This window comes from Uranotaenia lowii, chromosome 2 (genome assembly GCF_029784155.1).
Source record: "Uranotaenia lowii strain MFRU-FL chromosome 2, ASM2978415v1, whole genome shotgun sequence".
In the NCBI taxonomy this organism is placed as follows: domain Eukaryota; kingdom Metazoa; phylum Arthropoda; class Insecta; order Diptera; family Culicidae; genus Uranotaenia; species Uranotaenia lowii.
The window spans coordinates 62,716,123-62,739,757 of record NC_073692.1 but is presented as its reverse complement, the minus strand read 5'-3'; the positions used below and the strand labels follow the sequence as shown (position 1 = coordinate 62,739,757).

At 39.1% G+C, this 23,635-nt stretch overlaps 2 protein-coding genes and 1 long non-coding RNA gene across 8 annotated transcripts in view; 1 reads left to right on the top strand and 2 right to left on the bottom strand.

Annotated features, from left to right (window-relative positions):
- The first annotated feature begins 910 nt into the window (after positions 1 to 910).
- LOC129746369 (chitinase domain-containing protein 1) lies at positions 911 to 2,634 on the top strand. The gene is made up of 4 exons (XM_055739997.1): positions 911 to 1,344; positions 1,409 to 1,589; positions 1,709 to 2,312; positions 2,376 to 2,634. The coding sequence occupies exons 1-4, from the start codon at positions 1,081 to 1,083 to the stop codon at positions 2,515 to 2,517; spliced, it is 1,191 nt and encodes a 396-aa protein (XP_055595972.1). The 5' UTR covers positions 911 to 1,080; the 3' UTR covers positions 2,518 to 2,634.
- A 352-nt stretch (positions 2,635 to 2,986) lies between these two features.
- LOC129745121 (short-chain dehydrogenase/reductase family 16C member 6) overlaps positions 2,987 to 23,635 on the bottom strand; it is an 81,577-nt gene continuing 60,928 nt past the window's right edge. Inside the window, exon 5 of one of the 3 annotated variants that reach the window (XM_055737972.1) lies at positions 2,987 to 3,229. In XM_055737972.1, the coding sequence (XP_055593947.1) occupies positions 3,062 to 3,229 (168 nt within the window). In that variant the 3' untranslated portion in view covers positions 2,987 to 3,061. Of the gene's footprint in view, positions 3,230 to 11,521; positions 12,260 to 23,635 lie in introns of those variants that run through there. The other 2 variants (XM_055737969.1, XM_055737970.1) reach the window with 2 other exon arrangements.
- LOC129745123 (uncharacterized) lies at positions 18,692 to 22,732 on the bottom strand. 4 transcript variants are annotated; one of them, XR_008737083.1, is made up of 5 exons: positions 21,338 to 22,732; positions 20,596 to 21,269; positions 20,390 to 20,530; positions 19,564 to 20,293; positions 18,692 to 19,500 (listed from the first exon to the last, which is right to left on the bottom strand). It is a non-coding gene; the product is annotated as an uncharacterized LOC129745123 (long non-coding RNA). The 4 variants fall into 4 exon arrangements; XR_008737082.1 differs by having other exon boundaries at positions 18,692 to 20,293; positions 21,338 to 21,482; positions 21,626 to 22,732; XR_008737084.1 differs by having other exon boundaries at positions 18,692 to 20,293; positions 20,585 to 21,269.

Genomic DNA, 23,635 nt, shown 5'->3' with positions numbered 1-23,635 from the left:
GAATTCTAACGATACGTTGAAGAAGCTTAAAACCAAAATAAATCCTAGTTGTTTTTCTTAAAGCGTAAGTCAAAGTAAGTAAGTTTTGCTGTCCTTCAAAAGGTGTTAATTAATTTAAATAATACCTTTAAGTTTGAATGCTATCAGACTAAACACAGAGCTTTAAATAACGTGTAAACTCGAAGTTGTCAGTTGAAAGATTACACCGGAAGTGAGTTAATATTTGAATAAAATTTGATTCAATGTTGCACACAACATTTGTTCCCATTACGAGATCGAGATGGCGCTTTCCTGAAGATTGGTGAATTTAATGAACTAAATTAGTTCATTCTGAATAATAGGGTACAGTAACGAAAATACTGGACCTACTGGACAATGAGCTTTAGCTTTGATTTTCGTCTGCAATGCCAGTTTTCAAAATTGTACTTTGGAATTTTCTCAAACTGAATTTAAATTTCCAGCAGTTAAAAAAATATTAAATATTGCTAAATTCAAACAATGTTTTTGCAACTCCATTTTATTTGTTTTGTCTGGGATAAAACAAAAACTCTAAAATGTTTTTCGTTTCAAAGATTGGTTTTGAAAACGCCTTTTGCGCCTTTTCTTATCGAAAAAACAATGCCAAAAAGTAGAACCTTTCGATAGTTTAAAGCAGTATCAAAAAGTGCTTCTTTTCGACGCTGCTTTTATTTGGAAGGAAAAAACAGCAATTTGTTGCTCCAGGTTGAAAAACATTATTCTGAAGGGTATTTTGCGGTACTGCAAAAAAAAAAGTTTATGCAACTAGTTGCATAACTCATTTTTTTGAATTTTCTACCCGTGCTGAAAAAATCCAATTTGTGACACTTGTTGCAAAAAATAACTATTAATTTGAGCTTCAATTTTGAACCACAACTTCGCTCGGGTTAACCGGCTTTGAATGTTTACATTCGTGAACGCCCGGATCGAGTTCATGCGATAAAAACATTGACGAAGGTGGTGTTCATCCAGCCAGTTTCCGATTCACATTTGATAAGCGAATGTAGTGTTTTTGGCATAATTTGTCTAGTTTGTTCTGATAAAAGTGATAAATAACACACAATGAAATACTTGTTGTGTTTTGTATTTCTGGCCTTCGTTGCCCTACCGAACTGCCACGGAACACTATCGCCATCGGATACCAAGAAAGCCAAAAAGACGAAAGAGCTGAAAGTCAAACAGGGCCCTCAGCCTACAAACGTCGTCGAGCGCGGTTTGGTTCAGGAAGAACCTTCGGCCAAAGATATCCTGGTCGAAAATGGTGCCTACCACGAGGCTACCGACCAAAAACACTTCGAAGGCAACGTCCTGGGCTATGTGACTCCGGTAAGTATGAGTCATGAATTGAGAGGTTGAGAAAAATAGTTTATTTCAAATTCGATAATTTCAGTGGAACAATCACGGATATGACGTGGCCAAAATTTGGGGTGGCAAATTCAACTGGGTTTCGCCGGTTTGGTTGCAGATTTTACGGAAAGGTCCCAAGCAGTACGAGCTGGGTGGGGCTCATGATATCGATGCTGGTTGGGTTAAGGACGTTAAAAAAGCGGGTGAAGGGATCCATAATCGAGGTAAAGTAATTCTAATTATTCATCTTATTGACTGCAACGAGTTTAAACTGTAGATAGAAGAATAATTGTATACGAATGAAGAATAGATGGACTTATGCCATTTGTTACACATATTACAGTTGTCCCTCGAGTACTATTCGACCGATTTACCGATAAAGACTTTTCTCAGTTACTGACATATCCGGAGGAACGTTCCATAGCTGCCAAAATGATCCTGTCCACCGTCAGGAAGTACAAATTCGATGGAATTGTGCTGGAAGTTTGGTCCCAGCTGTCGGCTAGAGTCGACGATGATTATCTCGTTGCGCTAGTGACGGAGATCTGTTCGACCCTGACCGGAGCTGGGCTGGATTGCCTCCTGGTTGTTCCTCCGGCTCGCAAGGAAACCTACGATCTATTTTCGAGGAAGCACTTTGAAGCGTTGAATCCGGTTGTCAGTGCCTTTTCGCTAATGACCTACGACTTTTCGAGCGTGCAGCGACCTGGAGCCAATGCTCCTCTGTATTGGGTGAAAAATGCCGTAGAACATATCTGCCCGGACTCGGCCGATAATTTGAAAGAGAAACGAGCCAAGATTCTGCTCGGGTTGAACCTGTACGGAAGCGACTATACTCCCAATGGAGGACAACCGATCGTTGGTCACCAATATTTGTCATTGTTGAAGAACTTGAAAGGACATCTGACGCATGATGAGCACGATAGGGAGAACTTTTTCGAAGTGAAGTAAGTTTTATCTTTTTTGTTTTTAAAATTGATTGCCACTATTCCATTCCACTTTCATTTCAGAACATCAAACGGACGTCACATGGTGTTCTATCCGACTCTGTATTCCATCAATGAGCGATTGAATTTGGCCCGGAAACTTGGGACGGGAATTTCCCTTTGGGAGCTGGGTCAAGGATTGGATTATTTTTACGATCTTTTCTAGTCATTCGAGTCATAGCAGTAGTGGAGCTTTTCATTGCCTTAGCACAAATAAATAGAAATCTTAGAAGCTTTCCCTTTTAAAAGTTAAGTGAACAATAAAAAATAACGCATAATGATATTACTTACTATATGTTATCATTTTATCAAGATTCTTCTATAAATATATCCTACTCTAATAATAATTGATAAATTCATCATTCGGCCATTTTTCTTTTCCAAACTATAGATTCCAAACCCCAAAATATTGAAAAAGGAACTGAACTTCTTGGTATTATCCAATTCTCAACCTCATGTAGATAGTTTTCTTCTGAGAAACCAAAATTAAATAAAACAAATATAAACAACAAATTCTAACAAACAATTATTTATTGCACAAATGTTCTCAATGGTTAACAGTTATTTTTTTCTTTTTTTTATTTACAAGTAGTTTTATTAAGGCATTTAACTCATAAAGTTTTTTTTGTGCCGAGTATTCACTTCACTTTTGTGTGGTGTTAGTAAGCGGGGGGCCGTAATCGTCGCGGCTACTCAACTGTTATTAATTTTTACTTGAGGAAAGGAAAGAGGATTGTGTAGGGTCGCTCTCGAGAACAGATTTCCGTCTTGGGTCGGTGGAGGCTTCCTATAGCGTGGTTTCGTAAGCTACCGCAGGTATTGTTTTCCTGGCCAGCCTTCTTTCCGGTGTTATCGAACCGGTCGGACGAGAGGTTGTTCTAATGAATAGACGAAAAGAGCATTAGATAGAGTAAAGACAGAGTGGAAGAGGACTAAACAACCAAGTCAGACATTTTAAGATATTTGTATATAGGGTACAAATATTCAAGATCTAAGTTTGCCAAGATGTCTCGAATTGGAACCCCAGGTAGTTTACTTCGGGCCCTAAGGGTATCCAGTAGCCAAGCCCTCGATCGATCAAACCGTTCACACGTCCACACAACATGATCAATGTCGTGGTAGCCATCCCCACAAACACAAACATTGCTTGTAACTAGTTGTATACGAAACAAATGCGCGTCAAGCCGGCAGTGATTTGACATGAGCCGAGAAACCACGCGAATGAAATCGCGACTCATGTTAAAATGCTTAAACCATGCCTTCGTCGGAACCCTTAGGGATAATCGTATGGAGCCAACGTCCCTTTGTGCCATTATCCCAGCTAGACTGCCAAGCGTTAATCGCTAAAGTGCGAGGTATTGAAAAATATTCATTGTAAGTTATTATCCTCTCAATGTCACCTTGTAACGCGCCCACCTTAGCCAATGAGTCCGCATTCTCATTGCCTTGTATAAGACAATGAGACGGGATCCAAGCTAAGGTAATCCTGTACGAATTTTCGATCAAAGCGCCCAATATCCCTGAAATTTCCAGCAAAAAATGGGAAGAGCGCTTCATCAGTTTCATCGATCGAATTGCCTCAACGGAGCTGAGACTATCCGAATAGATGAAATAGTGGTCTACGGGCAGGTGTGCGAATGTGTTCCAAGGTACAATAAATTGCGGCTAGTTCGGCAACGTAAACGGAGCATGGCTCTTGAAGCTTGAACGAAGCTTCAAAGCGCTCATTATACACTGGGAAACCAGTCGCGCCGTCGATTCTAGAACCATCAGTAAAGAACATTTTTGTAGGGTCAATTTCACGTACTTTTGATGCAAAGATTGAAGGAATGGACGTTGGGTCGGACGTGATCTGGAATTCCACGGATGTCAGCGGTCATGGACAGATCGAATTTTATTAAGGAACTGCTGATCGGGTAAAAGTGACTCGTGTCCGAATTTAACAAAGAAGGGTTTATTTCTAACTGACTAAAAGTTTGATAGTTGTTTACATATTTTACTTGCGAATTAATATTCATAAGCCTTTCCAAAATTTTCTATCACCAAAGGATTCATAGTAACACTTCGAATTAGGAAACGTAGCGATAAATCGAAGAACCGATTTTTCAACGGCATTATTCCCGCCAGTACTTCGAGACACATCGTATGTGTCGACTGCATACAACCCATGGCAATACGCAAACAACGATACTGTATTCGTTCTAGTTTAATCAAGTGGGTTTGCGCGGCGGACCCAAAGCAAAAGCTTCCGTATTCTATGACCGACAGTATCGTTGTTTGGTATAACCTGATGAGGTCCTGTGGATGAGCACCCCACCAGGTTCCAGTAATCGTTCGAAGAAAATTGATCCTTTTTTGGCATTTTTGTGTCAAGTACCTAATATGTTTTCCCCAGAGGCATTTAGAGTCGAACCAGACACCCAAATATTTAAAACTAAGAGATTGAGTTAGAGTTCTACCCATCATAAGGAGCTCTATTTGAGGAGGGGAATGCTTCCTTGAATAAACTACTAACTCGGTTTTACTAGGCGAAAACTCGATGCCTAGGTTCCTGGCCCAATGTGATAAATTATTTAGAGTTTCTTGCAACGGAGATTTAATTTGAGTGCCTTTTTTACCTGTGATATGAACAACACAGTCATCCGCAAGCTGTCTTAGCGTGCAATTTTGTGCCATACAAGCATCGATTTCTCGGACATAAAAGTTGTATAGCAGGGGGCTTAAACATGAGCCTTGGGGTAGACCCATGTAACTAATTCGTTCAACTTTGGTTTCTCCATGACTAAAATGCATGATTTTTTCAGACAACAGGTTATATAGAAAATTATTCAATATTGGTGAAAGTCCGCAAGAGTTAAGATTACTAGAAAGCACTTCTATGGACACCGAATCGAATGCCCCTTTGATGTCCAGAAATACTGCCCCCATCTGCTCATTTTGGGCAAACGCCAATTGAATGTCTGATGAAAGTAATGCTAGACAGTCGTTCGTACCCTTGCCTCTACGGAATCCAAATTGTGTACTTGACAACAGATTGTTTGATTCAACCCATTTATCCAGCCGAAAGAGAATCATTTTTTCGAGCAATTTCCGGAGACACGAGAGCATTGCAATCGGCCTATACGAGTTGTAATCAGAAACTGGTTTTCCCGGTTTTTGGATGGCGATGACTTTCACTTGTCTCCAGTCATGCGGGACAATGTTCATCTCTAAACATTTATTAAATAAATTCAACAAGCGTTTCTTAGCGGTATCTGGCAGATTCTTCAACAAGTTGAATTTGATTCTGTCCAGTCCGGGAGCAGAATTGTTACAAGACCAGAGAGTTCGACCATCGAGAATCGATCCTCCGTTTCGGAACTATTCTCTGTGTCCCGAAAGATTTTCTGAACTGGTACTGCGTTCGGACAGACCTTTTTCGCGAACTGTGTCAGCCATCGACTAGAGCTTTCCTCACTTTCGTTCGAAGGTGTGTGATTTCGCATGTTTCGTGCTGTTTTCCAAAGCGTGTGCAGAGACGTTTCTCTAGATAACCCATCCACGAATCGCCGCCAGTACCCACGTTTCTTGCCCCTGATCAAGTTCTTGAACTTGCGTTCCAAGGACAAGTAACGTTGGAACTTCTCTGGCAATCCGGTTCTGCGAAACTCAACAAACGCCTTGCACTTTTCAGCTCGCGCGCGCGTGCAATCTCCATCCCACCACGGAGTGGGAGGCCGTTTCTGTATCGTCGAGTTTTCATTCCGTCTGACCTGTGCCCCGATTGCACAGTCCACAATTGTCCCGAAAATAAAACTGTACTCTGCCTCCGGAGGCAGTTCGTCTGTTGAGTCGATGGCTTCAATGACACCCGATGCATACTTTTTCCAATCTATATTCTTAGTGAGGTCATAAGGAATATTGATCTCTTCGGGTGGACTACGACCACTGGTGATAGAAATATTGATAGGCAGATGATCGCTTCCCTGAGGGTCTTGGATTACCTTCCACGTACAATCCAAACTCAGAGAGGAAGAAGCTAATGAAAGGTCTAAAATACTATGCTGTGATTGGGATCCATTAATTCGAGTCACTTCCCCATTGTTGACAGTCATGTTGAAGTCGTCGCACAGCTCATATATCATGTTAGCACGATCATCATCACGTGAGCTACCCCAGCCCACGCCATGGGAGTTGAAGTCTCCCAGAACAAGTCGGGGTTCTGGAAGAAGTGAAATAATATTCGCCAATTGGTTCCCGCTCACGCTTGAATTTGGCGGAATATATACCGAGGCTAGGCAAAGGTCTTGGCCTTTAATTCAAGCTTGGCAAGAAACGACTTCAATACCCGGTGATGGTTGATGTGAAATACGATAGAAAGAATGGCATTTCTTGATCCCCAAAAGAACGCCACCCCCTCTTTGACCATCACGATCCAGGCGAATTATGTTGTGGCTGTGGAAGGTGAAATCTATGTTTGGAGAGAGCCAAGTTTCGCATAAGGCGAACACATCACAATTCAAATTGTGTACCAATACTTTAAAGGAGTCTAATTTTGGTAAAATACTTCTGCAGTTCCATTGCAATACAGAAACAATTTCTCTTACCTCAGTGGACGAGTTATTCATCAAAAGAAATTGCTTCTGCGATGAGGGTCATAGTGCAAGCTTTCTTTTTCAAGACTTCTCTTAAAAGAGGTACAAACATATTAATCATAGTCCTCCAACCTGCTGGTACACTGAAAAAGTCCAAGATGAACGAAACAATTTCCGAAAATTTCATCTTACCATCAGACGAAAAGCTGGGCAAACTGTTCGACGATGGATCAGATGCAGTTTCTCTGGGAATTGTTACATTCTTGTTAGTTACTGATGGTCCTGAATTCTGAAGGGAAGCCTGGGGTTTTGACTTCCCAGAAAGTGGAGGGAAATCCTTCGGGGACGGATTAAAACCCGGAGGTCTCTGAATAGGAGGGGTAGAATAACTATTTCCACTTTGAGGATTTTTTGTTTTATGAACTTTGCTGGCAGCTAATCTGGGTAGTTTGTTAGTTGTGCGTTTCCTTTTTGGAGCCTGTGAAACATTTTTTTTAACAAATGGTCCAGCTGATGTTCCTTCACATGGATCCTCCCCTTCGGATTCATTGTCACTTAGAAGGCCAAACTGGTTCTCTGAGACGATTGGCAAAGACTTCATCAGCATGTCTCTATATGATTTTTTAGAGCGAGTTTTCAAAGAAGTCTTGATTTTTTCCCGGCGCGATATGTACTTCGGACACGCCGAGAGAGCATGAGATTCCTCGCCTGTGCAATACACCCAGCTAACATGAAATCGTAATAGAAATGATAATCCAAATCGAATATTTAGACATTTTCAATAACCATCGTAAAAAAGTTGGCATTGAGTGATTTTCTATCATTCATTTACGACAAGCTTTGCCCAAAAAAAGTTGAATCGGATAGCAGTTTAGTCAATTCGTAAATATGTCTCCAAAAAGTTGAGAATACGCTAATTCGACATTTACGATTTGAGTAAACTGATTTACGATAAATAGGCGATCCTTCCTTCTTTCTTCATTTGACCGGTTCGTGAACAGAAAATCTTACATATAGAGCTATAGCGCAAATCATTTCAACTGATGAGTTGGCATCGTGGTAAGATACCGGACAGACAACTCGGAGGCTGGGGTTCAAATCTCGGACGGGGAAATTTTTTATTTTCGTTTTATTCAAATTACTTCAAATCGTATATTTTGCCGTTTGTGGGGAAATCGAATCGTTAAAATCTTGTCATTGTAGATATATCGCCTCCACTTTTATAGCTATATGCTATTTTGGTAAGTTTAATACAATCTTTTCATCTGGTATATTCGTTTGATTAATTCTGTTGTTCCTGCGATATACCCTCTTAAATGTTTGCTGGGCAAACACTTGCTTACTGCTTGTATTTCACACGAAGCTTCCGCATGCTTCTCCCCGCACTTAGAGCAGCGTGCCTGATTGCAACAGTAAGCGGCCGTATGATCCAACTGTTTGCAGTTCTGACAGAACATGACCGAAGGCACATAAAGTCTCACAGGTAGACGAACCTTCCCGATCGCAACGTAATCAGGAAGTGCAGTGCCGGAAAAGGTAACCCGAAAAGAGTTCGACAGGGAAAATGTTCTTTTTTCCCCCTCGTCAGATGCTGATTTCAGCTGACGCGCGTCCAACACCTTGACCGTGGGAAGACCAGGGTCTTTGAATCGGCCAACCCCGGAATTCACAAGATCATCGACGGTCAAACCCTCTTCGGTTACCACTCCGTCGATTTCCACGTCACGAGCGGGAACGTAAACACGGTATTAGATCGTAAACTTCGGGTCACAAGCAATGGCATTTGCTTCCTTCAGGCTACCAACAACAATGCGCATCTTGTGCGGTCTCATCGGCTGGTAGCTGATTACGGAAGGGTAAGAACGATCAAGGTCCCGGGCGATTGAAATCACATTGGGTGATTTCCCATTAGTTTTGGACCGGATGTAAACTAACCAAGGTCCCGTCGATTCAGGTTGGTAAACCCGACGGCGAGGGGGCGGTTTAGACAACTCATTATCTTTTTCTAGCTGGGAGTTTATTTGAGGGTTTGTTGTTGATGGAGTCTTACCAAACACAGAAGGGATTTTAGAGAAAGGGGTCTGTGGGAGGGGAGAAGGAGTATCTTCCGTATCCGAGAGGTACATCGGATGGTCAATTCTTTCATCGGAATCATCCTCCTGAACGGTAGGATCTTCACCCGCCTCGCCGTCGTCATCCATTAGACGGGAGTTTTCCTATCTAATGGGTAGCGGAGAGCAAAACCCAGATTGAAAAAAAAAATATTTATGTATATATATATATATATATTAAAAACAAAATTAATTGATATAAATAAACAGAAAATAGAAAGGGTAATTATAACTGAAGTTAATGAGAAGAAAATAATAAATAAAAAAAAACCAAAGAGAAAACTTTTTGGAAAAAAAGAAAATTAAAATGATACTTAGTCGAACCACTCTAGTTCGTCGAACCACCCTTTACCAGACCGGTACAGAGAAAACCGCGTGGCCTTTTGTTTGGCTGTCGGCAACTGTATGCAGCAGAAGGGGCTTTTGTTTAACGCCTGCAGGAAAACTGCTGATGACAAACTAATTGAGTTGCACTCGATAAAATCGCCTGCGATAATCCGTGTTGGTTTTTGTCACCCGAAACGGTACGTAAAGCCGAATAAGAGGTAACTTAAACTACACCTGGATGTAACGGGTATAAAATAACTTTCGCACAATGTCGGTAGCACTAGAGAAAAACGCGACTGTTCTCTACAAGTAATGCGGAGCGAATGCCATTTTTTTTTCTTTCATAAGCTATGATTTTAATATGTAATTTGAATTCTTTTCCACAATATGATTTTTTTTAAATACCACTTCAATATTATGTTTTTCAATTTAACTTTTTAAAATTCATATTTTTAAATTCTTTTTTTCTTTTTGGTGGACGATTCCCCTTACATTTTTCAAAATCAAAAAAAAAATTTGCCACTTTTCAAAACAGTTTAAACTCGGGGAAAATTATTAACAATTTTAAAAAATTGCCTTATTACGTAAACAATGTAGGAATCCATACCAGTTTTTTTTAAAATGTTTTATAATAAAGAAGTTATGGAGCAGAGAAAAAAAAATCTGTTTGACCTTTTTTTCATTAATGTATTTCAAATGTACTTTGGTCTTTCTATTCCCCTTCTTTCCTTGGTCTGTTTTCTATTTCCAATTTTTATATCTAAAAATAGGAATTTTGTCCATCCTAATATTATTTTGCATAAATTGTACACAAAATTTTTTTTGAGTCTTTTTATGCATAAATTTTCTACAAATTAATCATTTTGATATATAGGCAGAGGAGAGTGGGGTATCATGGGCCACTTTTTTTCTTTGCTACAAACATCTTTGTTATAAAAGATTTAAAAAAATGGAGCGAATTGTCTGCATTTTTAAGGTTTCATTTTTATTTTTTAAATACATTAATTTCTAACTGTTTTAAAAAAAGTATTTTTTTTTTGGATTTTGAAAAACTTCCTCACAGCCTCACAGTGGGCCAAAGTGACTAGATAACGTGCAAAGTTTATGAGATGACCCAAAACTGAAATTTCATAATTCATTTAGTTATTTTAAAGCCATTTCAGATGAAGAAATAAAAAAGAGATGTGTATGATCGAATACATAGTTCCTAATTCCTGGCTCGCGAACGTTTCGGCAAAATTCCTTATATAAGATTTATGTTCATCTCTATCGCATTGGAAAAAATGGAAAAAATATGTTTTATAATTCTTTTTTTTTGGCATAAGAATACTTTGCAGATAGGAAAAACGCCATAATATAGGTGGCCCAAGGTGTCCCACAAAATGTGGCTTACGATTCCCCACAGGCTATGATTTGCAAATTGGTTGCGTTTGTGTCACTGATTTATGTTTCATCAAAAATTCCTTTTCCACGTGAAAGAACATGACAAACCTAAGATCATAAGCGTATAAGCATATTTTTGTTATTTGCTTTAGGTCTCCCACGGATGCAATTTTTAGGGTGCGTGTTTAATTATTTAAGTACATTTTTCTAGGCTAGTTAAATAAAAGAAGCATATGATGCGTACATAAGTCAACAACATAAAGAAAAACATGCTTACGCAAAGTGACGACGATATTTTTTTTTATTTTTACGTTTCCTGTTTCAAATTTCTTCTGCCAACTTAAAAATTGTATTTTCTTCAAATTATTTTTTACCAACCTACATGTAAATTTCTCATTGTCAATGCACATTTTTTATTCTTAATTTTTAATTGAAAATTGCCGATCGAAAATTTGATAAATTCAGATTTCTAATTTTGAACAATCTATGTATCGAGTTAAGAATTTCGAAGCTTTAAGAATAAGTAGAAAAATTCGAAGTTCAGTATTTTAGATTTGAAAATTTTCTATTAAAATTCATATACATATTTTGAATACGATAATTTGATTTTGAAATTCAAAAATTTCTGCGTAAAATCAATTTTGTTACCATTTGTTCGGAACTTTTCATTTGTTTTTTCTATTAATTAAACAAACCAAACTTTCTTTTGTTTATTTTTTATCAAATTGCATCTCTATTTGCATATTTCGGATAGAAATAAAGTTAAAACACATTCTTAGTTTTATAATCAAGTTTTATTAATAATTAAAACATTTATTTTAAAATAGCTGAAGGTGTTTAACATACTATCAATATGAACGTAGGTGTAGTGAACCAATTGATATGATTTCTAATTAAAGGGAGTTTTTTTTTTTCAAATAAAAAACAAATGCTCGAATGGAAAACTACAAGATGGTAAGGTCATATCGAATGACGAATTTAGCCTCGACTGATTCCGGAAACGGATCAACAAACACGTCTTCAAAAAAGGTTTCATTGATGAAAGTCGTTGTAAGTAAAGTCTTAACCCTATTCAGTAGATTCAAGTAGATATAAGTAGATAGTAGCTTTGTTGAGGGGTTAGTCGACAGCTATTTCGCAACCGGAGCAAAACAGTAGTGATGAATCCTCTCGATTGTCAGAGCAACTTCCGCTATAATTAGCCAGCGGTGGCCTTTCCTCGGCCCCGGAATCCCATCATCGTGTGGGGTCCCCGCATCACACGGTACATCATTTCCCAGCAAATCTTGGCCGGAAGCAGACACTTGAGCGGCAGGAACATCCGGACACTGTCCGGCAGGGTGCAGTTGACTTCGTTCTTGCGGATCGATTTGACCATACTATCGGCGACGTGTTTCGGTTCCAGCATCGGCAGCAAACGGGGTCGGCAGCCGGCGAACATGCCGGTGTTGATGTAGTAGGGACAAACGAGGGTTAGGTGGATGTTGTCGTAACCGTGAGTCTGAAATAGAAGCTATTGGTTTTGTAAATTTGCACTAACATAGATTATGGTGAATAGGTTTATAAAATTTTAAGTAGGTGAACTCTTGAAATTTCAATGAAAATTCTGATCGAAGACCTAAGAGAGACCTGATAAATAAAGACTGTATTTGAAAAATCAAATGCAATGGATGGATGAAGGTTTGATGAAATTTTCAATGATACTATCTAGTAATGAAACAACAAGAACAAATATGTTAAAAGAAATTATCCACTGATAAAATATATAAAATACGGTGGTCAAATCGTGCGCAAAATGGTGAACCCGTAATGTCAAAAAAATGTATAACAAGATAAAAAATTATGAAGCAAAAGTAAAATGAGATAAAGCTAACAGAACAAGATGTAGCAAAATAAATCATGACATAATAACATGATAATCCAAAGATCAAACAAGACCTAAGAAAACCAAATATGTATATCATAAAAAATAAACAAAACCAGACGACAAAGACGAATTCTACGCGCAGCTGGAGCGTGAATACGACCGTTGCCCAAAACATGATATCAAGATCGTCATCGGGGATTTCAATGCTCAGGTCGGCCAGGAGGAGGAATTCAAACCGACAATTGGAAGGTTCAGTGCACACCAGCTGACCAACGAAAACGGCCTCAGACTTATTGATTTCGCCGCCTCCAAACGAATGGCCGTACGTAGTACCTTTTTCCAGCACCGCCTCCCACACAAGTACACCTGGAGATCACCGTACCAAACTCAATCACAGATCGACCACGTTTTGATCGACAGCCGGCACTTCTCGGACATCATCGACGTCAGATCCTGTCGGGGCGCCAACATCGAGTCGGACCATTATCTGGTGATGGTGAAGATGCGCCCAAAACTCTCCGTAGTGAACAACACGCGTAACCGGCGCCCGCCTCGGTTAAATATCGCGCGACTGAAGCAACCTGAGGTCGCGGCAGACTACGCGCAATCGGTCGAAGCAGCGCTGCCGGCAGAGGGCGAGCTTGACGAAGCCCCTCTCGAGGACTGTTGGGATACCATCAAAACAGCCATCAACAGTGCTGCGGAGAACGTCATCGGTTATGTGGAGCGATCTCGACGGAACGACTGGTTCGACGAGGAGTGTAGGAGGGTGATGGACGAAGAGAATGCCGCGCGGGCGGCAGTAGTGCAGAGAGGCACCCGTCGAAATGTGGAAAATCACCGACAGCGGAAGAGGCAGCGAGTCCGACTTTTCCAGGAGAAAAAGCGCCGCCTGGAGGAGGAGGAGCTCGAGGAGCTGGAGCAGCTGCATCGTTCCCAAGAAACACGAAAGTTCTATCAGAAACTCAACGCATCCCGCAAAGGCTTCGTGCCGCAAGCCGAAATGTGCCGGGATAAGGACGGGGTTATCCTGACGGACAATCGTGAGGTGATGAAAAGGTGGAAGCAGCACTTCGATGAACACCTGAACGGCGCACATGCAGGAGATCAAGACGGTGGGGGAAGGTACATCGCCGGCGTAGCCAACGACGAAGACGAGCCACTGCCAACGATGAGTGAAGTTAAGGAAGCCATTCGCCAGCTGAATAGAAACAAGTCGGCTGGGAAGGATGGCATGGCAGCTGAACTCATCAAAATGGGCCCGGACAGGTTGGCCGATTGCCTACACCGGTTGATAATCCGGATCTGGGACATAGAACAGCTACCGGAGGAGTGGAAGGAGGGAGTAATATGCCCCATCTACAAGAAGGGCGACAAATTGGACTGTGAGAACTACCGAGCGATCACTGTCCTCAACGCCGCCTACAAAGTGTTGTCCCGAATCCTACTCCGCCGCCTAACGCCACAAGCAAACAGATTCGTGGGAAGTCATCAGGCCGGCTTCATGGAGGAACGGTCAACGACTGACCAGATATTTACATTACGGCAAATCCTCCAAAAATGCCGGGAACACCAAGTCCCTACGCACCATCTATTCATCGACTTCAAAGCCGCATACGACACGATCGACCGTAACGAGCTATGGAAAATCATGGACGAGAACGGCTTTTCCGGAAAGCTGATTAGACTGATCGAAGATGGATGGAACGCAGTGCTGTGTGCGGATTTCGGGTGAGTTGTCGAGTTCATTCGAATCGCGCAGGGGGCTTCGACAAGGTGATGGTCTATCCTGCATGATGTTCAACGTGGCGCTAGAAGGTGTTATTCGACGAGCGGTGGGCGAAATGCGGGGCACGATTTTCAACAGATCCAGTCAACTTATCTGCTTTGCCGATGACATTGATATAGTCGGCAGATCATCTGCGGCGGTGGGGGAGATCTACCGCAAACTGAAACGCGAAGCAGGAAGGATTGGGTTGATGATTAATACGTCCAAGACAAAGTACATGCTGGCCTGCGGATCCGAGACCGACCGAACCCGCTTGTCCAGTAATAACAAGGTCACGATCGACGGCGACGAGCTGGAGATAGTCGAAGACTTTGTCTATCTCGACTCCCTGGTGACCGCAGACAATGACACCAGCCGTGAGATCCGGAGGCGAATTATTAGCGGAAGTCGTGCCTACTATGGACTCCACAAGCAACTGCGGTCGAGAAGACTTAGCCCTCGCACGAAGTGTAACCTGTATACGACGCTTATTAGACCGGTTGTTCTCTACGGGCACGAGACATGGATATTGCTCGAGGAGGACCTGCGTACACTCGGAGTATTCGAGCGACGAGTGTTAAGAACCATCTTTGGCGGCGTACAGGAGAACGGAGTGTGGAGGCGAAGGATGAACCACGAGCTCGCGCGCCTCTACGGCGAACCCAGTATCCAGAAGGTGGTGAAGGCTGGCCGGATACGCTGGGCGGGACATGTTGCGAGAATGCCGGATGACTGTCCTGCAAAACAGGTGTTCGCCACGAATCCGGTAGGAACAAGACGAGCAGGGGCGCAACGAGCAAGGTGGTTAGACCAAGTGGAGCGTGATCTGGCGAACGTGGGGTGCCCGAGAAATTGGAGAACGGTTGCCATGGACCGAGTGAATTTTAGGAATTATGTTCGTCAAGTTATGTCGTAAGACGGAATACTATGTAAAAAAAAAAAATAAAAAAACAAAACCAGACAGAGAAATTCTGCATCTACTCGTTGAGCCCTTTCATCCAGTATCCATGTTGTGGAGGTTTACTTTGATTTTCAATCAAGGGATGAATCATCCGCGAGGATGAAAATCCCGGAAATAGAGAAAAAAGAACAACATGATTTCCAATCATTTACAGCATTGAAGAGTTAATCTAAATTTTACAAATATTTCTCTTCAATTGGATCATCCATTACCAGAGGGCTTGAAAGTGCCTTTTAGTGTGGGGGAGTGTGGTGGAGGTGTGGCATCGAAAATCTATCTCTGGGTGTCCTCACAAAATTCTTGAACCCTGTGTTTATTTCCTTAAGAATCCATGTCATATTTACGGCAGTCTTGTTTCCACGGCTCTGAAATTAGAAAGTTTTTTTTACGCGGTTTTCGAATAAAAATGCGGTTGTTTTTTAGCGCGGCACGCGATTTTGTATAAAAAAAATAATATGCCACTCAAACCCATTAGGTAAATCGTAAAAAATCATAGACTATGGGGTACACAGTAAACGAAAATTACCGAGTTCGGTAATTATTTTACCGAAATCCTAACATGTGGAGTTCGTTAAACTGTTCGGTAATTTTTTCATGGCCGAGGAGTGACAGCTGTCAAATATTACGGACCTTTTTCGGTAAAAAATAACCAAAACTCGGCAGATCATCTGTCAAAATATTGACAGTTGTTAACATGACAGCTCGTTATATTACCGAAAACCGGTATTGTTGAACCGAAATGTCTTTAATTATTACCGAAAGGTCGGTCATTTTTAACCAAAAAACTATAAAGCTCGGTTATATGAACCGAGCAACCGGTACAGTTTACCGAAACACCTGTAATTAATACCGAAATACCTAAAACTTTAACTGAAATCCCTAAAATTTTTACCGAAATCCCTAAAATTTTTACCGAAATCCCTAAAATTTTTACCGAAATACCGTAATTATAATCGAAATATGGATCATTTTTACCGAAAAAACTGTAAAATATCGGTAATATTTACCGAAAAATCTGTAGAGTTTACCGAAATATCTGTAATTACTACCGAATCACCGGTAAATTTTAACAGACAACTTCAAAAAGTTCGGTAATATTTACCAAAAATCCGGTGATTTTTACCGATATGTCTGTAATTACTACCGAAAATTCGGTAATATTTACCGAAAAATCGGTATTTTATACCGAAAAATGGGTATTTTTTATTTTTACCGAAATAACGAACACGAGTCGATTCGAGAAAGTGCTCCATGCTAAAATAACGTCGTTTTGACTGAGCCTCTAATGCTCATCAGAATGGATATGTTTCGCTTGTAGTGTCGTCTGAAAATACCAGTAATATTAACCGAAAACTGCCAAATTTAGGAGTTTTAACCGAACACCGTAAAATATTCGATAATTTGAGTTTATGATGCACAGATTATTACGCGAGATGACTCGAGTCTAGAATCATTTCGCGTTATACGCCGTGCACCAAAACTGAAATTACCGAATGTTTTACGCTGTTCGGTAAACATTTACGAACGTTTCACAGTTTTCAGTAAATATTATTGGTATTTTCAGACGACACTACAAGCGAAACATATCCATTCTGATGAGCATTAGAGGCTCAATTAAAACGACGTTTTTTTTGCATGGAGCACTTTCTGGAATCGACTCGTGTTATCTCACAACGAAGTTCGTGCTGTGCGAAACAAACCTCATCGGTAATTCAGGATTTCCACCTTCCCATCGGGATCCATGCCTTATTGAGAATTGTGAAAATCAATGAATTAAAATTGACTGTAGCTAAAAAATTCAAAATAGGAATTAAATTAATATACATATATTGTTAACGCCTCACAACATTTCTTAACAGACATGCTGTTTAGTGTTTACTATCTAATTGTTTTAAATTTGAAAAAAAATCTTATATCCAAATTATCATTCAAATACTAGAGCTGCAATGCAACTGGTTCGCAGAATCCTAATAAAGTTAGAAAAAACTAAACCTCACCATAAGTGATTAACATTTTCAAGTTATTAATTAATCATTTTATGTAAATCCACTGAAGTTCATATTTTTTGTTATTTAATTATTAAATTAAACTATGGCCGCAATTGATACGTTTTATTTATGATAATCCGAATAATAAAGAACAAAAGCACTAACCGCACAATGTTTTAAAAGCTCAACCATATGAAATAGTTATATTCAGAAAATAGTTTGGAATATATTTACAAACTCTCAATTTAATATTTATTCTTCTATCATATAATCATCTATCATATAATAATCTTTGTTGAACGCATGCCAGCACTACTAATTCTATAATTTGTTTTCTCAATATTATTTTTTTCATTTTTACTTTTTCGGATGGGCGATTTCTGTTTTTGCACATCCCAAACTTGGGCCTTTCATGGAAGTTACGTCCTGTTGTTTGGACATCTTGTAGCTTCATCACTATATTCTGTTTCAATCGCAATTTGGCACCTCGCGAACCGGAATCATCATTTGCAAACCACTGATCAAAGTGGTAAGGATGACGTTGCAGATACCGATATCAAGAGCTGAGCTGCACACACAGTAGAGCGACGGTGATGTTGGATCCAGTATCCGAGACACAACTTGGCTCCCCACAGCAGGTTATTTCATGAGCGGATATGATGCTGAACAAAGAAAAAAAATTTTTTTTTTGTTTCATTTTTTAATGGATGAATAAATGTTTCGAAGAAAATATAAAAAACGAACTAGAAATTTTATTTAGATTGTACTTTAAACATCTTGTACTCACATTTCTGTTGTGCTCTAAAACACTTCCGTTTGGCCATGATGCGTGTTTAGTTTTCAGCCATGCGAAGGACCGGGTTCCAAACTCTCGGCTAGTGTAGGAGTTGTCCGTAGATGTTCTGATTCTGAGGCTTGCGGTTGTATGTTTCCATGCAGGAACGAGAAAATGTAGATTGAACCAGGCTTGCACCCGTTTTAAGGTTCTTTTAGTTTTGTTTTGTTTATTTTGCTCAGCAGTGTCGTTCGTGATACCGAATAGCCTGCACACTATTAATTTTTTGGTGTAATTTTATGTCAAATTGGATGCACAAAACTGAAGCATCCTTTTTAACATAAAATTACAAAAGAAAAAACAGAAACGCTTGAAGCTATAACATCTGGAAGACTTAAATTTATGTCAAATTTGATGCAAAAAATCTAAATATCGTAATATGTGTAAAATTACATTGTTTTGAAATAAAACTAAAAAGCCATAAATTTCAAAAGACATAAATTTTTAAGACATAAATATCAAGGAAGTTTCTCAGTAAAAAAATGAAAACATTTGTTTTGGCAATATTGATTTGTATTATGTATAAACAATAACAGTAAATTCGATTATCATCTAGCACTTTCATTATAAATTTGTAAGTGATACTTACATAAAAAGATGATTACATAAAAAAATCTGTTATAATATGTATCCGTTGGTTTTAGGATATTTCAAAGAAGTCTTCGAAGCTTCGTTAGCAATTGCAATGCCGTTGAGGTTAATAACAAAAAAAAAACTTATACCTCCCATGTCTTCATGATTTTAAGAAATTATACTAGTTCGTCAAAATTAAGACATATTTTTTTCAAAAGCTAACTTCAAAGTAATTTAAAATTAAGAAATCAAAACTTACAATTTCAATATCTGATCGTTATACAGAGCAGAACTTCGGACATTGATATAATTTTTATTATATAAAGTAAAAAAGTAAAGTAAAAGTAAAGCGGCCCACCACACTCCCCCACACCAAGAGGCTCGTTTGAGCCCCCTGGTTCTTGGATTCAATGATGAGGTGATGATATTTAGTATAGCAGCAAAACTGAAAAAGGATGGACATCCAATTTTCTGTGAAAGGCGCTAAAGTGAGTTAGATTAGCCCTATAATTTAGAAGCATAATGTGAAGATAATTAATTTGATGCGTCTTAACATTCTAGGTAAACTATTCTAATATCAAACCATAAAGCTAAGTTGAACTTACGACAATTACTATAGGTGACAGCTATTTTCGTATTTCCTTATCATCCGGAGGGCTCCAGTACGGCTGGCAAAAAATGTGATACCACCACTATAGTTATCTTGGTATTTGCGTTGTTATTGGTTCCAGCAGTGATTAAAGACGACGCACGATTGCTTATCTGTTAACATAAAAAAAAACTTTTAGATTGCATTAAACAAATTAGAATAGTTTTCAAACTCACGGCCCAGAAGTTGATAATCTGTTTCTCCATCTTTTACCAGCAAATAATTGAAAAGACCACCTCGCGTGGGATAATCAATATTGCACAAAATCGGAAGATTTTGTTCATTTTCATCCAAACGAGCACGATTGATTTCCATATTGTTTTCTGTTCATCAGTGTGCTAAATGTGCATTTCAGTTGCTTGTGCGAAATACATCAGAAACTTATTTTAACATACAGTAAAAAACTGATGAAAGCACTAAGTAAGAACTACAATATATGATGCTCGCCCATTAGTGCGCCCACTGGCAGAGAGTTCACTATTTTTGGTACAAGGGGAACAAGGCCTTTGTCGATCATTTGAAGTCCTGGTATCCTTTAATGGCTGGGTTTGCTGTTCCCATTATTACCGGTAGAATTTTCCACTTCTAACACGTTTTAAACATTCTCTGGTTTGGTGTTTTTGACCAACCGCGGCTGCTTTTGTGTGCCGCATTTATACCAGTACGATCAGGTGTTGCACAGGCGGCCTTTGCTTTTCAGCTTAAAAACGTTTCGAGTACTAAACCGCAATCTCATTCACGTAACAGAAACCGGAAGTTTTTGATTAATTGGCAGTTGGCATGATGCACTCCGCTCCAGTGGAAGGAAACAGTTTGTCGTCCGTCGCGAAAAAACACGAAGGAACCACCGTTCGACTGATTGCAGAATTCGCACAGGCCATAGACCACTGGCCTCTCGAACGATCTCTGCAAAATAGAATGACACCTAATGATTCAAACTGTCAAATCTGATTGTATGAATTGAAAAACGAATGAACGGGTTTACTGAACTCTAATACTTACTTCCGGAAACTTTGTTTAAAAACAAACAATGGCTCTTTGTTAATTAGGGCGGGTTCAAAGGCAAATGCTGGTACTGACATTATCATAGGTAGGATTGGCATCGTCAAAGAATATTCCAGTACTGCTTTTAAGTTCTGTGAACTAATTTAAGTAATTAAGTAAATTTTAAAAAGGGGGAAATTTAGTACCATTTACCTGATACCTACCTACTGATACGTAACCTCTTGACAAGTTGGTATGTTTTCGGCGAAGAAACATGACCCAACGTTCGGTGAATACGATCGATCTATCGCGAACCAGCAACCGAACCAAATTATAAATTTCTTTTTATAATACTCGCAGGAAAATTTGATAAACGTTCGGAAAAGGTAAACAAAACAACTAGCTAGAGACCAACGTTTTTTGATACACGAGGTTCTCCGACTTTCACAGTAAGCAGGCGAGGAGTGAGCGGGGCTCTCAATGTGTTACAAACATAAGATTATTTGCTCAGCTTTTCTGTGGTTTGTTGGTAAACAAACTTCTTTAGTTCCGCATAGTTGCGTACCCTAAATAGCCAAAATGGCTGAATCGGGAATTCGATATTCGGTAACACCTCCTGTACATACACACCTTGCTTGAGACCTTGAATAATTCCTCGATCAAAGTTTTAAACGCCTTTGTATAGACTATTATAAATGCGTTTATTTCGAAACATGAAAACAAAATTTGATTTGTTTTCGTTGTTAGAAAAAAACATCGCATGTATACACAAAGGCGCTTAAACTTATCGAATGTAATATGAAATTTAGATCTGATGTACCATTGCTTAAGCGTTTAAGTGTGTGCTATTGTGATTACTTCCAATGAGGACGGACGGGTTGTCGTTCGCTTCAAACACCTACGAAGTATAAGACAACAGAGTTTATTTATATACTACAACAACATCAGCTAATCAGTAAATCTCACCTTCAACAAATGCTTCAGCTCCTTAATTGAGTAGGTAAATCCAACCATGTTTTGAGAACGAGGACCATCTTCACAACAAATACTTCAGAGATTCGCATGACTTTTGCTTCTTTCAGTATGGCTTCTTCATTATTTAATTTTGCTTCTAGGATGGTTCCGTGAAGTTGAATGATATGAAATGGAGCTCTGGTTAAAAATATTTGAACTTCGTATGGGATCCTGCTGTTAACAGAATGCACCGAACACTTGAAAACTTTCAGTCGAAATTTTGAGAATACTTATAGAGACCTTCCTACACCATTGATGCGGACTGCGGCAAACACAAAGAACCGAAACAACGATTTTACGAATTGAACCCTCATTTCATTTTGATTTGTCTGCGTGTGAATTATTTACATCCGCATTGATGTAAAATTAAATCTTTTCTTCATTAGACCAACATAATTTTCGGTTCTTCCTTTTTCTGTGAACCATTTGATAATATTTACCAGCAGTTTATACGGCACCAAAATTGAAAAAATGGAAAAGTTCACAACACACGAAACTTACGAAACCGTCTTTGAAAAAAAAATGCGACGAGCACACGTAACAAATTCGAAACAAATAATTACGGTAGCAAGAGTGAGAGAGAGAATGCGCAACTGCCAGTAAAATGACAAACAAAGTTTGACGTTTGTCCTGGCAGCCCCGCTGCTTCAGTCTCGTTTTACAGTTTTCGGTGCTATTTCACCGAAAAATTACGGCAAACTGATTTGTTTACTCAAAAATTAACAAACTTCGGTAAATTGCGAAACTATTTACAGAACTCGGTAAGAATAAGACGTCAGATTGATTAATTACCGAAAGTTTCATATTACAGAACTGGTTCTGTAAAAAAAATTACCGAACTCGGTAATTTTCGTTTACTGTGTATGATGGGCTATCTTAGGCCGATGACATAGTGAGAGCGATGCGATGCGAATTGGCGAACGCGACCAATGCGAACTCGAGCGGCGGAACAAATTCGCGATTTCGAAGCTAATTTTTGACAGATCGTGTGCGTGCAAAAAATGTAAACAAACAGGTGGAAATACTTGCTTGTAATAAATCATTATTTTCTCTTATTTGGTTAGGATTTTCAAAAAATGATGGATACAAATTTTAAGTAGAAGGTTCAGAGATTATTTTGAGCTATAGAAAAAAATGTGTAAGTGCCGTGATGCATCGCAAATCGACATCTAAACAGGTCAATTTTTTACTACTCCAAAAACCCTTCTGAGTATTTCAAATATTTTTGAATGAAAACTTAAGCCAAATGCACATTTTCAATTGCAGTTTGTTAAAAGAGAAGTCAATTAACATTCCATCAAAATTTGGGAAGGACCCAATAATTAGTAAGCTAGAATTTTTAATTCGAAAAAACAGCTGCATACAATTAGGCGCAATAATTTTAAAGCTGGAAGGCGGATTTGGATGTTTGATGGTGATTGAAATGAAAAAAAAATCCTTGAATTACTACACAATTTAAGTTTACTTTGATGCTATTCAGTTGACATCGTTCAGTGGTTATATCACGTTTTGTACTTTTATCGGACCTTATGATCTGAATTTTTTTGGGAAATTTTATTGAAAATTAAATTTATAGAACCACTAGCCGTACAAAATTTCAAAGTAAAATTTAACATTTTATACTGTCTTAGGCTGAAACTATTTAAATTTTGGATCTAACGTTTTTATTAAATGTAACAACTAAACCAAATCCAATAATTATAGTTTAAAGTAACAACGAAAAAATCTTTCATGCATACAGACCAGCGAGAAGCGCATAAAATTTCATATAAAGATATTATATAAAAATATAGAAAATTGGAAAAATTCAAAAGTTTAGAAAATGGACGAAATAATTGATTTAAATGAGTTTTTTCTGACCGACTGGCTATTTTAGAATGGAGCTACCAGATAGAATTGACTCTTCTACCAGGCTTATTTATTTTAATTTAATTGAAAATAAACTCCAATTTTTTAAAGGAGTGTTTTCTTCACTCCTTCATTTTGGATTTATTTAAGTTTTCATTTGGTTTTATGAAAACTTAACTCAAAGCAATGTCAAGTCGTCAAAAATTTATCGTTCACCCGGAATGCTGCTCACGCTACATCGTACTACCCCAGATGGCAGCAGCGCAGCTTCGAAACAGCGGATTGACATCTGCTTCGCCGCGTTGAGTATGTCAGGTTTAAGCAATTCACATGGTTCGCCGCATTGAATCGCATTCGCCGGTTCGCATCGCATCGCGCTCACTATGTCATCGGCCTTAGGTT

Excerpts from the sequence above, each read along its gene's own strand:
- LOC129746369 (XM_055739997.1), top strand. The coding sequence starts at position 1,081 with ATGAAATACTTGTTGTGTTTTGTATTTCTGGCCTTCGTTGCCCTACCG. Across the intron at positions 1,345-1,408 it reads TCCTGGGCTATGTGACTCCG|TGGAACAATCACGGATATGA; the intron begins GTAAGTATGAGT and ends CGATAATTTCAG. Across the intron at positions 2,313-2,375 it reads GAGAACTTTTTCGAAGTGAA|AACATCAAACGGACGTCACA; the intron begins GTAAGTTTTATC and ends CTTTCATTTCAG.